Source organism: Dermacentor variabilis, chromosome 6, assembly GCF_050947875.1.
Source record: "Dermacentor variabilis isolate Ectoservices chromosome 6, ASM5094787v1, whole genome shotgun sequence".
Lineage (NCBI taxonomy): Eukaryota > Metazoa > Arthropoda > Arachnida > Ixodida > Ixodidae > Dermacentor > Dermacentor variabilis.
Window position 1 is genome coordinate 27,543,005 of NC_134573.1, and position 13,445 is coordinate 27,556,449.

General features: G+C 45.5%; 1 protein-coding gene across 3 annotated transcripts in view; it reads left to right on the forward strand.

The window, feature by feature from the left end:
* The window catches only part of LOC142584702 (putative enoyl-CoA hydratase), a 78,875-nt gene that overhangs the window by 37,213 nt on the left and 28,217 nt on the right, over positions 1-13,445 (forward strand). For all 3 annotated transcript variants that reach the window (XM_075694906.1, XM_075694905.1, XM_075694904.1), the window contains exon 4: positions 9,953-10,091. In XM_075694906.1, coding sequence (XP_075551021.1) covers positions 9,953-10,091 — 139 coding nt within the window. The remainder of the gene's footprint in view (positions 1-9,952; positions 10,092-13,445) is intronic.

Consider the following 13,445-nt stretch of genomic DNA (forward strand, 5'->3'; position numbering starts at 1 on the left):
TGCATCAGCAGGCGTTTGGTGCTTTGCACCACGTACCCAAGCACACGAGGGTTGGACCTTTCCGCGTCTAACCGTGCGTGGCTTAGCCATGTCCAGGGAAAAGGGGATCCTGGGGGTTGAGCCGATGCTGAGTGTCAGGACCTTTATGGCCCCTGGATGGAGGAAACACTCCTTTGGCCTCGGCTTCACGTAGACGGCACCTCCGGACTGAACCACCCAGGGGAAATCGGTAGTTGCGTTTTCCTGTCTCTCTCTCTCTCTCTCCCTCCAGCCTTTGTCTTTCTCTCACTTTCCATCTTTCGTGTCTTCTCCCGTCTTCCCTTCCAATTTTTTTCCAGGCAGCAAGGGTTAACCTAGTGTGAATAGCCAACCTAGGTTATTTTATATTTGGTTATAACGGTAATGTATAGCTGGCATTTGCAGGCCGTGTTTCACAGGTCCTGCAGCGTCCTCTTGTAGGACTCCACGGTGCATGGCTGGTGTTACTGCCGAAATTACAATCTCTTATGGCTACTTCCTTCTTCCCACTACCTGATTGCTCCCTAAAGAGGGGGTGCACTGATGATGTCTTCGAGTTTTTTGCCCATCAAAAAGAAACTTTCCCTCGTTTCCATGTAGTCCACTGAACGACTAGACAAACCCGTGCAAACAATCTCACCATTCCTCGTGTCTAAGTCTCTCACCCAAGTTTTTGGTACAGATTATAAAGCATCCAGGATGGCAAGCGGTGATCTCGTCTTGGAGCTCCGCAACCAGAAACAATATGAAAAGCTACCCAACCTAGTATCGTTTGGTGACGCCAAAGTAACAGCAACTCTGCATCATACTATGAATACCACCCGTGGCGTAGTTAGTCTCCAATGATGATCTCTTGGAGCTGACTGAAGCTGAACTCCTGGAGGGCCTCAGTGAGCAGAACGTCATCAACGTTAAACGATGAGGCGTGACAACAGTGACAATAGGGAAATACAGACCAAACACCTAATACTTACTTTTGGCACAAGTGTTCTGCCCGAGTCCATCGAGGCCAGGTATATCAAGCTACGTGTTCGGTCATACATCCCTAATCCCCTGCGAAGCTTCAAATGTCAGCGTTTCGGTTACAGCTCACAGAGCTGCCGAGGCCGCCAAACTTGAAATGCAGTGCTCATGAACACACCTCCGAATCTTGTGAAAACTCCCTCCACTGTGTAAACTGTGATGAGGAGCACGCTGCATACTCGCGGTCGTGCCCATCTTGGAGGAAAGAAAAGGAAATTGTTACAATTAAAGTAAAAGAAAACATAAGTTTCAAGGAGGCACGCAGGCGGGTATCCCTCCTGCCAAAGAACACATTTGCTGATGTGACGCATCAGGGGGAAGCGATACAACAGCTTCCGGCGGCTGTCCGACCCACAAGCAGTGAGTCGGCAGTTACGCCATCTGCCCCCGTGGCGGTTGCAGCTAGTGCTGCTCCATCTGCCCAGCAGAAGGGGCCATCTACCTCCGGGCAGGTAGCCTCAAAGGCCTCGTCAAACGTGCCGAGGCCTTCATGTCAAACAAAGCGCTCGGAAGAGCGCGTGTCCAGCGCTTTGCAAGAGGCGATGGACACAACCACCAGCAAGATGGCGCCACCAGCCCCTAAGGAGTGGCGAGGCTCTCTCGATCGCTCCAAAAAAGACAAAACTCCTGTCACGGCGCCTGCAAAGGGCCCGTGAGCTAATCCTCGTCTCTTAAACAAACAGCACCCAACATATATAGCATAATGGAAACACAAATACTACAATGGAATGTTAGAGGACTTCTCCATAACCTCGACGACATTAGAGAACCCCTACACAAACACAATCCCAAGTTGCTGTCTGTTCAAGAGACACATCTGAAACCTACGAACACAAATTTTCTCCGTCACTACACAATCTGTCGTAAAGACCGCAACGAGGGGAACGCCGTGGCTGGCGGTGTAGCAATAGTTGTTGACAAGTCAGTAGCTTGTCATCATTTCGCCCTTCAGACGCCCCTTGAGGTAGTGTCAGTTCGGGCAATTCTTTTAAATAAATTAATCACTGTATGTTGCATATACATACCCCCAAATTATTATATCCAATAAAGCGATTTTTATAACCTAATTGATCAGCTCCCGGACCCTTACCTAATCGTAGGCGATTTTTGATGCCCACAACACCACGTGGGGAGAAACGCGATGTGACGCGAGAGGTCGTTCTATTGAAAATTTTCTTCTGAATTCCAGTGCATGCCTCTTCAACACGAAGGAGCCAACATGTTTTAATATTTATCATAATTTATATTCGTCAATAGACCTGTCGATTGGCTCTGCCTCAATTTTCCCTGATTTGCAATGGCATGTAACCACTGGAGGTGACCACTTTCCTATAACGTTAAATTTAATACATCAACATGAATGCCCACCACACGCCCCCTGGTGGAAACTAGCCTCCGCCGAATGGAATCATTTTAATGCATCTACTTACTTGTTACGACATCTTATCACTGATTTTACCATAGATGAAGCTGTAGCAGATTTCACTGGTTTTATAATTGACGCAACTGAAAAGTTTATTCCCCAAACATAAGGCGTCTCTTGTAAAAGATGGGTACCCTGGTGGAATGAGCAGTGCAGACTGGTGCGAAAGAAACAAAACAAAGCTTGGGGTTTGCTGCGTCGCTTGGAGTTTTCTGCGACTGCAGAAAATCTAATGTAATTTAAACTCGGAAAATCACAGGGAAGGCGCACGCGGAGACAGGGAAGGAGGGCTAGCTGGGAGAGGTTTCTCTAGGGTATCACATCATACACTCAAGAGTCTAAAGTTTGGAATGGCGTACGAAAGCTAAAGGGGCAGCAAACCCACCCATCGCCCTTAGTTGACCACCAGGGGACTACCTTGGAAGACCAGGCCAACGCTCTGGGCGAACACTTCGAGCACATATCAAGCGCCACACATTACAGGAAATCATTCCTCAAGTACAGTGGAACCCCGTTCATACGTTTTTCACTGGACCGGGGGAAAAAAACGTAACAGCCGAGAAAACGCAACAGTGAGGAAAGCTCCGAAAATGAATGAAAAAAAGGGCAGCTTCAACTATAGACAATTTATTTCCACAGAGTGCGCTTTGGACTTAAAAAAGCCTATAATGATGGCTTGCCGTTTCTTTCGCTCGGTAGAAATCGCCACACGTTTCTCAATAGCCTGGAAGGCCGCATTGCTGTCAGCGTCGCTGTGAGGTGCGACGTACCTGCAGAGGTCTAGAGCCGCGACGGCTTCTCCAAAGCTAGGATTTGGCCACTGCCCGGCATCATGCGGCTCGTGCTCCTCGTCGTCACCGCGCCACGGCAATGGCAACGGACGAAGGAATATCCGCGGGAAATTTTGCCCTCTTTGGCGTAATCATGCTAACCTGCTAACGACTGTTTAGTATTGCTGCGGAGCGCGCGCGTCCGAGCAGCCCGGTTGCGCGCGGCGCGGCGTGGGAGAAATGTAAACATGAGAGGAGAGCTGTCCCGGTAGGCGGAGCAACGCCACTAGCAACGCCAACTTCCGGTTTCACTTTTGCTTCACAAAGAGTGACGTGAGGGCCTCTCCCGAGTTTCCTTCCTCCGTGAGTCGACCCGTCCAACAACCATGCGGTGACCCTAATCACAGTGATGATAGTGAGAGCATTTTTCACGAATGGCCACTTAGTGCGGCCTCTCGAACTGGCGTGCGGCTTTTTGCAGCCAGTTCCATAGCCAAGCCCGGCCAAGCCCAGCCAAAACTCGTCAAAAGCCAAAATGGCGGTTGGAGCGCGTTGCCTACTTCAGCCCAGGCGGGTTCGGGGTGCCAAGTTGCGACGTATCATGCGGGAACGTTTTCACAGCTACGACGTAACAGCGGGGTTCCTTATACATTGAATCCTATGGAAGCTATGCCGGGACCTGATGAAAACGACGTAGCAGCCGGGAAAACGCAGCAGTGAGGAACGTAACAGCGGGGTTCTACTGTATAAACAAATAGCTGAACCTGGATAGCACTGGATCGCAAATGCCGTCCGGATGAACCATACAACTGTCCTTTTAATTTTGTCGAGCTTAAAGCTGCCCTGAGCACATTTAGAAGCTCTGCACCAGGAGCTGATGGAATCATATGTGACACGATTAAAAACTTACATACCGACACACAGACGGCACTTCTGGCACTTTTCAACTCTATATGGGCTGCCGGATACCTCCCATCCTCATGGAAGGAAGCTATTGTTATTCCTGTCTTGAAGCTGGGTAAAGACCCTTCCTTGGCGGCAAGTTATCGTCCAATAGCTCTTACAAGTTGCCTGTGTAAACTATTTGAAAAAATGATTAATCGCCGACTCATGCACTTCCTTGAACTTAACAATATGCTTGATCCCTATCAATGTGGGTTCAGAGAAGGGCGGTCTACGACTGATCATCTTGTGTGCATTGAAGGAAATATCCGTGATGAATTTGTGCATAAACAGTTCTTCTTATCGATATTCCTGGATATGGAGAAGATCTTGCCAGACTTGTAGAGAATGGAAATTCGTGGAAATATGTTAAACATACTAAAAAGCTATTTGTCCAAACGTACCTTCCGTGTGAAAATCGGTGATGTATTGTCGCGACCTTTTATACAAGAAACTGGTGTATCCCAAGGAGGGATGCTTAGCTGCACTCTCTTTATCGTGAAAATGAACACCCTTCATGCTTCATTACCACCAGCCATCTTTTACTTCGTTTACGTAGATGGCATACAAATAGGTTTCAAATCCTGCAACGTTGTAGTGTGTGAGAGGCAAGTACTACAGGGCTTGAACAAAGTGTCCAAATGGGCAGACGAAAACGGATTAAAAGTGAACCCCAAGAAAAGTTCTTGTGTGCTTTTCACAAGAAACAAAGGGCTCATTGCAGATCCCAATATTGAAATGCATGGGCAGATAATACCTGTGAACATATAGCACAAGTTCTTGGGCATCATTCTTGACTCTAAACTAACATTTATTCCACACATAATGTATCTCAAGGTGAAATGCTTAAAAACAATGAACTTACTGAAAATTTTATCCCATACAACATGGGGCAGTGACAGGAAATGTTTAATAAATCTTTACAAGAGCCTCATTTGATCATGATTGGACTATGGTGCCGTGATCTATCATTTTGCCGCCCCGAGCGCGCTAAAGATGCTCGGTCAGGTCCACCAGAAATCCGACTGGCCACTGGCACTTTCAGAACAAGTCCCATTGAAAGTGTATATGTAGAATCAAATGAATGGTCACTCCATCTGCAGAGAACATACATCAGCCAAACATATTTTCTGAAAGTTCACTCTAATCATCAACATCTGTGTTTTGAAACCGTTAACGATATGACATATGCTACCCTGTTTCGTAACCGTCCCTCTGCAAGACAGGCCTTTTCACTGCGTGTGAAGGAGGTCAGTGTTGTAATGGATGTCCCACTCCTCAAACATAGTTTAATGCCTCCAGCTAAGCTGCTACTGCCTTGGGAGTGGCAGCTGATACAATGTGATATATGTTTCCTACAAGCTACAAAGCATGCCCCAGAGATCGAAATCCGAATACATTTCCTGGAACTTCAGTTCGAGCACTCCTGCACGGAGTTCTACACAGACGCATCGAAGTCACGCGACGGGGTGTCCTATGCAGCCGTCGGTCCATCCTTCTTGGAATCCAATGTACTGCATCCGGAAACAAGTATCTTTACAGCTGAGGCCTACACACTATTGTCAGCTGTGAAGCATATAAGGAAAACAAAACTCCAGAAATCAGTTATATATGCAGACTCCCTAAGTGTTCTGAAGGCCTTGATGTCATTCTGTAAGTGCAAAAATCCAGTAATTAATGAACTCTATTCCATGCTGTGTAAAGTGTATGTATGTAACCAGCATGTCATCATATGCTGGGTGCCGAGTCATGGAGGCATCGAAGGTAACATTCTGGCAGACCAGATGGCCACATCAATTGCATCGTATTCTGTTAATCCTACCGCTGCAGTCCCTATCACAGATCTGAGGCCCTTCTTGCGCAGGAAACTGCGAAACTACTGGCAACGCTTGTGGAACATGGAAACAAATAAGCTGCACGTAATAAAGCCACAATTAGGTTTCTCGCCTTCTGCAACAAAATCACGCCGAACAGATGTCCTATTCTGTCGTCTAAGAATAGGACACACATTTGGCACCCATAACTTTCTACTCACTGGAAATGAGCCTCCAATCTTTGGTAGATGCGGGGAGAGGCTGACTGTCCTCCACGTCCTCATGGAGTGACGGGAAGCCGAAACTGAGGGAAAGAAACAATTTCTCTTAGCATACCTGCAACACATCCCCCTTCATCCTGTAATGTTACTCGGCCGAGAACCGCTCTTTGACACCAACGCAGTCCTAGGTTTCCTGAAAGATGTTGTGTCGTATGTTATTATCCCCATACATTCGTAGCGCCTCCGCTCTTCAGAGGATGCCACTGTGATAGCTGTTTCGTATAGCACATGCCTCTAGGCCCTTGTGTTTCAAGGGCTCTGGCGAGGCAGTAGTGGTCGAGGTAATCTTACCATCTCACATATTTTGTATATAGTATCATTTTTTCGCAATGCATTTTAGTGTTCATAGTACCCGTCATTAGTAATTGCCATAATCTTATTACATGTAGATTTTTACCATCTCACATATTTTGTATATAGTATCATTTTTTCGCAATGCATTTTAGTGTTCATAGTACCCGTCATTAGTAATTGCCATAATCTTATTACATGTAGATTTTATCTAATTTTCATCAACTCTTCTAGGCCCCTTTACAGCCACGTTACATTAACTTTACAGAACTGATCAGTCCACTGCGAACCCATTAACACTAGCATGGCGCTCTTTGGTCATACCTGGCCCTTGCACCATTAAAGATGAAACATTCATTCATTCATTCATTCATTCTGAGCAAGCACACACATTACAGAAAATGCAACTCTAACCCAACTTCAGACTACTGTCCAGGGAACTAATCACGCAATCTCAGTATCACTTCATGATGCCCAAGAACAAAGAAGCAGGCAGCTTTTATCTTCTTCCTAAAATACGTAAAGTTCCGGTCAAAGAAATATTTACAGCAGAAATCCCAGGTTGGCCTATTGTGTCTAATGCAACACACCTACCAAGTCACTGTCTAAGTTCCTAAATCACCACCTTTCAGACATCCCCACCACACTCCCATGTTTTGTTCAAGACACGCTGCACTTGCTTCGAATTATCGACGGCATCAACGCCAACCAAATCCTTTCCGAGCGCGCTATTCTCGTCACTTTGGATGTTGCTGCCCTTTACTCTAACATATCCATGAGTGAAGGAATTGAGGCCGCATCGAAATACCTCGCAATCAATCCCCAAGCGCACGCTCCTGAAGTTTACCTGTCGCTCCTGAGGTTAGTTCTCACGCTCAACTATTTCGAATTTTATTCCATTCACTACCTGCAAACTTTCGGCTCTAGCATGGGAACACCGTTCGCTCCCACGTATGCGAACATTTTCATGGGACAGCTTGACGCAGACCTGCTGAAATCCTACCCTTTAAAACCCCACACCTATCTTCGTTACATTGACGACATATTTATAATATGGGAACTCGGCACAAGCATGTTAACCGACCTAATTAGCCATTTCAATCGCTTTCACCCGAGTATTAAATTTACTGCTCACCACTCTCCTAGTCAAATCAACTTCCTCAACACAATGGTCTACATAGAAAACGGAAAACTGAAAACGACGCTTTACCGGAAGCCTACAGATAGCCAGAAAAATTTAGAGTACAGCAGTCATCACCCGCAACACTGCAAGAAAGGAATTTTTGCCGGACAGGCGAAACGAATAAGAAAAATCTGTAGCCAAGACAACGATTATGTCCACCACCTAAATGACCTTAAAACAACGCTAGCAGAAAGAAACTACCCATGAGTTGCTCTTGACAGAGCTTATGATGTTGCGTCAAGATTGGAAAGACAGTCGGAATTAGATAAGAAAACGCCTACACCAGAATGTGACAGGCCGACAGCATTTATAACAATATATTCTAATGTACTCCCAAACATAAGCAACATCCTAAGAAAATTCCATCCAATATTATCAAATAATGAGCATCTGTTGATGAACATCATTCCCCCGTAATAAAAGCATGTTGTCAGTCCAGGTGCAAAACCTGCAGGCACCTTCAAAGTGACATTAAAATTAACAGCATTGCAAATAGTTATACACACAAAGTCAAAACTAGCTTTACTTGTACAAGTTCGGATGTGGTTTATAGGCTTGAATGTTCCTTCTGGAAGAAACAATATATTGGTGAAACGGGACAATAAATTTGAACGTCAGATTAAACAGACTCAAATTGAGGACGACACAACGAGCTATGGAAAGAAGAATGATAGGTGTAACGTTAAGGGATAAGAAAAGAGCAGATTGGGTGAGGGAACAAACGCGAGTTAATGACATCTTAGTTGAAATCAAGAAAAAGAAATGGGCATAGGCAGGACATGTAATGAGGAGGGAAGATAACCGATGGTCATTAAGGGTTACGGACTGGATCCCAAGGGAAGGGAAGCGTAGCAGAGGGCGGCAGAAAGTTAGGTGGGCGGATGAGATTAAGAAGTTTGCAGGGACAGCATGGCCACAATTAGTACATGACCGGGGTTGTTGGAGAAGTATGGGAGAGGCCTTTGCCCTGCAGTAGGCATAACCAGGCTGATGATGATGATGATGATGATGGTGCAGACACAGCTACAAAGCTTCCCAAAGCCATTGCCGAGCATTCCAACAAATCAGGTCACGACTTTGATGAACTTAAACTCTACATCGCACAGTCAAATTTCCATTCTGAATGAGATATAAAATACAGAGAATCATACCTTATCCATAAGTTCAAGACATTGCAACCAATAGGCATAAATGTTTCAAAGGGAGCTTTAGAATCTATTTGTTATGCTAAATTTCAAGCTATAGGCAACAACATTATGTTTGGTTGCTTAGTGTTGTTTCTTTTTCTTTCTTTGCTCTTTTTCTTCCTTTTATTTATTTATTCCATTTCAGTATCCTTTATATATTTTTTTTTTCATGAGCACTGGTTTCTGCCGCTCCTTCTATTATCTCTTTCAGAGACACGATAGCCCACAACCACCAGACCACGAGCGAAGCAAGTAATAGAGGGGTGCTGTGCATGCCGTTGACACACCAGCTGACACATGGCCGTTAACACGTAGCTGACAGACGGCCGTGTCACCAGCCTTGTGCACACCACTTGCTTATTTTCGATTCTACACCCTCGCCACTAACACCTCTTTGCTTTTGGAGCTCCCACCCACCTTACCCTCTCTACCCTTTAGAAGAACCCCACCTATATATACTGTGCCGAGGAAAGCATATCTCGCCTTGAAAAAGACAAGTCCACTTGTTGAAACGTTGGCTCCAGCTTTCACCATGTTCTCGTTTTATTCATCGTTAGAATTTCCATCTCCCGCCTTCCCCCTGTTTTCTTTAATCGTGTTCAGTGATGTTGAAGTGAGCTAGTGTCAACATGTCATCTCTTAGAATAATTTGAAACTAGCGTGCATTGCTTGCTTCTGTGACCTCGAATGTCGTCTTGGATTTTGCTATAAGTGTATTGTGTATCTAAAAGATACAGAATAGTTTGTGTGACGTATTGAAAATACAGATATCGATACATGTCTTGCCGAATTTGTCATGATACAGAAACAAGATACCTAGAGAGTATCTTAATAGTACTATATAACATACACATATCTTCGATATTGCCTAGACTTGAGTTGGGTGTTGTCAGACGTAATTCCAACATACTTAATCTCTGCTTTCATTAATAGTGACCGCTGGCGTCTTAGATATGAGAAGTATTGCTGTACTTTGGTCCCAATTTAACAGTGCGCTATGTGCTACAATGTCTTGTGCAGTGCGTTCCGGAGACAAGGAAGCCAACGGTCGCCGCGGTGAGTGGCTATGCAGTTGGTGCAGGCATGGAGCTGGCCCTGTGGTGTGATTTGCGGGTAGTTGACGAGACAGCTGTCATGGGCCTCTTTGGACGGCGCTTTGGTACGCTGCATTTGCTCTGCGTATGCGTAGTTTAGGGCGAGCAATGGAATGATGCCTCCAAAGTGCTCCGAAATGAGTGCTATGTGCAGCAACATAATATGCTTGGTCCACTGTTCACAGTGGCATTGCACACGTATTGGGCATGTTTGACTAACATGTTGAGAAGGTGCTTTCAATTCCCCCTTAATTTAACTCAATATATGGCCTTGCGCTGTTTCCCAATTCTGCAGTTGCCTGTTGTGGTTGTTTGGGCTCGTTTGTGTTTGCCATGCCACACACTTTTTGATATCTACTTATCTGCTTCTCCAACCATTTTTCTGCCAACTTGGGTGGCCTCTGGATAGCCCATGGTCTAATAAATAGAGCATCGAGCTGCTGTGCCGGAAGGACCGGGTTCGAAACCAACTGTTGGTGGTCGCTGAGTGCGTGTCGCTGGGCACGTGCCACTATTCCGTGAACATCTTTATGACACCAACTTGGTTCACTGCTGGGTCGAGTGCCTTAGAGACATTTAAAATGTGCTGACATAAAGCTGGTAGAAAAACACTAGATGCGCTTTTCTTTTGCATTGCCAATTTCTTTTCTCACACTTGCTCCACACCGTTGGTGGGATGCACGAGCTGCGCTTTTGTGACAGTTAAGCTGTGACATTGGATTCACCTCAGAGGGTGTACGTATAATTGGAAATGAAGCATGTTCGGCTAACCTTCGTCGTAAATTTTACTCGTGCAGTCCGGTATGCACAGAAAGTTGTGCGTCCAGAGTGCAGCAAAACTGGCAAAGACTGTGTGCTGCACACCCACTAATTTTAAAATTTTTGCTCCAAACGGCGTCCGTGACTGCCGCCGCGGTGCCCCCACGTGGTGCTGTGGTAGGCCTCGGGTAACGATTATTTTGGAGGTGGTTCTGCTCTCGTAAGGCTCGGCACCGGACACGTCGAAGTATGCGGCTAACAGTGCTCTTGCTCTGGACAAAGTTAGCACGCTTGGCACAGTGTCAAAAACATTGTTGGTTGCATACACAAATGCATCCGGTGACGGGTGTAGGGCGCTGCTGAGAGAAAACGCCGAGAGAGACTGCGCAATGAGATGGCAATGAAAGGGCAAAGACAGGGCAAAGACAGGAGGCGGTTGAGCAACGTGAACAGGGTAAAGGGAGACGAACAGTGAAAAGGCAGCGAAGGCTTGAGAAGCATTAAGGTGACTAGGAGCGAGCCTGGGAATCAGTCGGAGAATGCGAAGGTGTGCTCTCCCCTTCCTGACAGAGGGAACGGTGCCGCAAAGAAGTTCGTAGCACTTCTCGTGCATCCGGGTTCGCAATTTCGCGGGTGTCATCGTATCAGACGGGACTTGTGTAATCTTTTTTAATGCATTGTCTCTATGGGGAGTCAAACAGGACTGCACTAATTCATAATAAAACCTAGGATGTTGCAAAATCTGGGGATGTATAACCAGGATTCCCCTGTAGACGTTATTTAGGTTGTGTTTGCAAAATGTTCCTGTGATTTGCACGCGACCTTTTGAAAGCTCTAAAATAAAATTTAAAAAAAAGATCACGCAGGTTACCCAAGTATATACAAGACAGTTGACATTTGTTGCAATGGACCAGGATAAGACAGCGAAAGAGGTCCGGAGACCTCATTCGCTCTATACAATGATAACATCCAAAGTCTTTTCTATCCTAAAGTAAGGGCCGGGCACGTTGTGAAATGCCGAAACTTTGAATATGATGCTGTCTAACTCGTAAGTGATATCAAAAAGGGTAAAAACATCAAAGTTAAAGATAAATAACTATGGACACGGTAATCGTACAACTGTGAATCTTCCTGTCCCTCTGTTTTGCGGACGCTCATTGCTAGCAAATGTGTCATGCTGGCCGCCCAGCCCAGTTGCGTAGCTGCCGGCCATGACAGAAGCATCAGCTACACTTTGTTTTGACACAAAACAGTGGCCGGTAGAACATACTGAGGTCCTAATGTTACCTTTCGCGATAAGCAACAACCTTTGCCAAATCTGTAGCATGAACAAGAAGCTGCAGTACAAGGCAAGTTCAATCTGAAGCGATGAGAAATAATACATTCTCAAGGTAGTGGTTTTGCGATTGTCGACATTTTGCATTTGAAGTGCCACGTGTCACTTTGAAGGTGGTTAGACCTAGCGGCACTCTCGGCATTGAGCGGACAACAGCAGTGGTCCGACGCGAAATCTCTCTGCCAGCGAGGTGTTGTGTGGCAAGCCATTACGGCAAACTTGCCTCTAATGTATTTGTTCTCGAAGAAAAAATTCATTTTCTCCAGTTCAGTGAGCTGCCGGAGATAGTTGCGTGCAGAGCACTGCCGCACGCAGGCATCGCCACTGCAAAGTACATTGTATTCACATCATCCAGACAAAATTTGCCCAAAATTTTACCTTTGTAGCCAATAGTCTCTTACATCCAGAAGTATGTTGTATGAGGATCCATTATAACGGGCGTCGACTGTACTTTCTTCTGTCTAGTTAAAAATGTTCCACTGTTTCTCCCTTGTGCCTGTTTTCCGTGCAACTTGGCTATTACAGTTATCGGTTATAAGAATGGAATTTCGTTGGCACTTGAATATTGTTATAAGTGGTTTTGACTGTATGGCATGAAAAAGAAAGAAACAGCATACTGCACACACTATCACTAGATAGAAGGGGCTGTGTGGATGCATCTCAAAAGGTGCGCACATAAAAGGGACTGACAACCGATTTTTAAGGATCCAGTTTTTTGTAGTGCAACACAAAGCTCACCCTCGGTAGTGTTTACATCTGGAGTGGTTACTTCCAAAAGCGCGTGGATATTTAATAAGCAGAACTTTTCGATCCGAGCAGCCTCCAAAAAAGCAAGAGTCCCTCCTCCGGTAATGCTGTGAAGTGAGAATGATGTCGATAGACCGCCTTGTAAATTGTGAAAGCTGCTACTCGTTCTACTTTCACAGGAGTGAGTGTAACTGTCTATTGTTAACCACCTACATTTTGACCTTTTCAACCACTTTTGAAAATAAATAGCTGGTGCAATAAATTCGTGTTGTTGTTCAGACATTTCTTATATTTGTATCGTGTTTTTCCCGAAGTACATGCCTACGCCATGGTTGGCTGGCCCTCGTTGTCGTTGTTCTGTCGATAGACGAGCCAAGCCAACTTGTCGAAAATGAAGGCAAAGGCAGGGCTACTTTTCTGCTCACTACAACCGAAGGCTTATCTGCACATTGTAAGTCAGGAAAAGCTTATAATAATGAAAAGTATACTGCATTTCAATACTAGTGAAAAGACCAGAAACTGCGTACACTAGTAGAAGGTCACATAGTGGGACCTCTTTTGCAGTGTCATGCTGTCA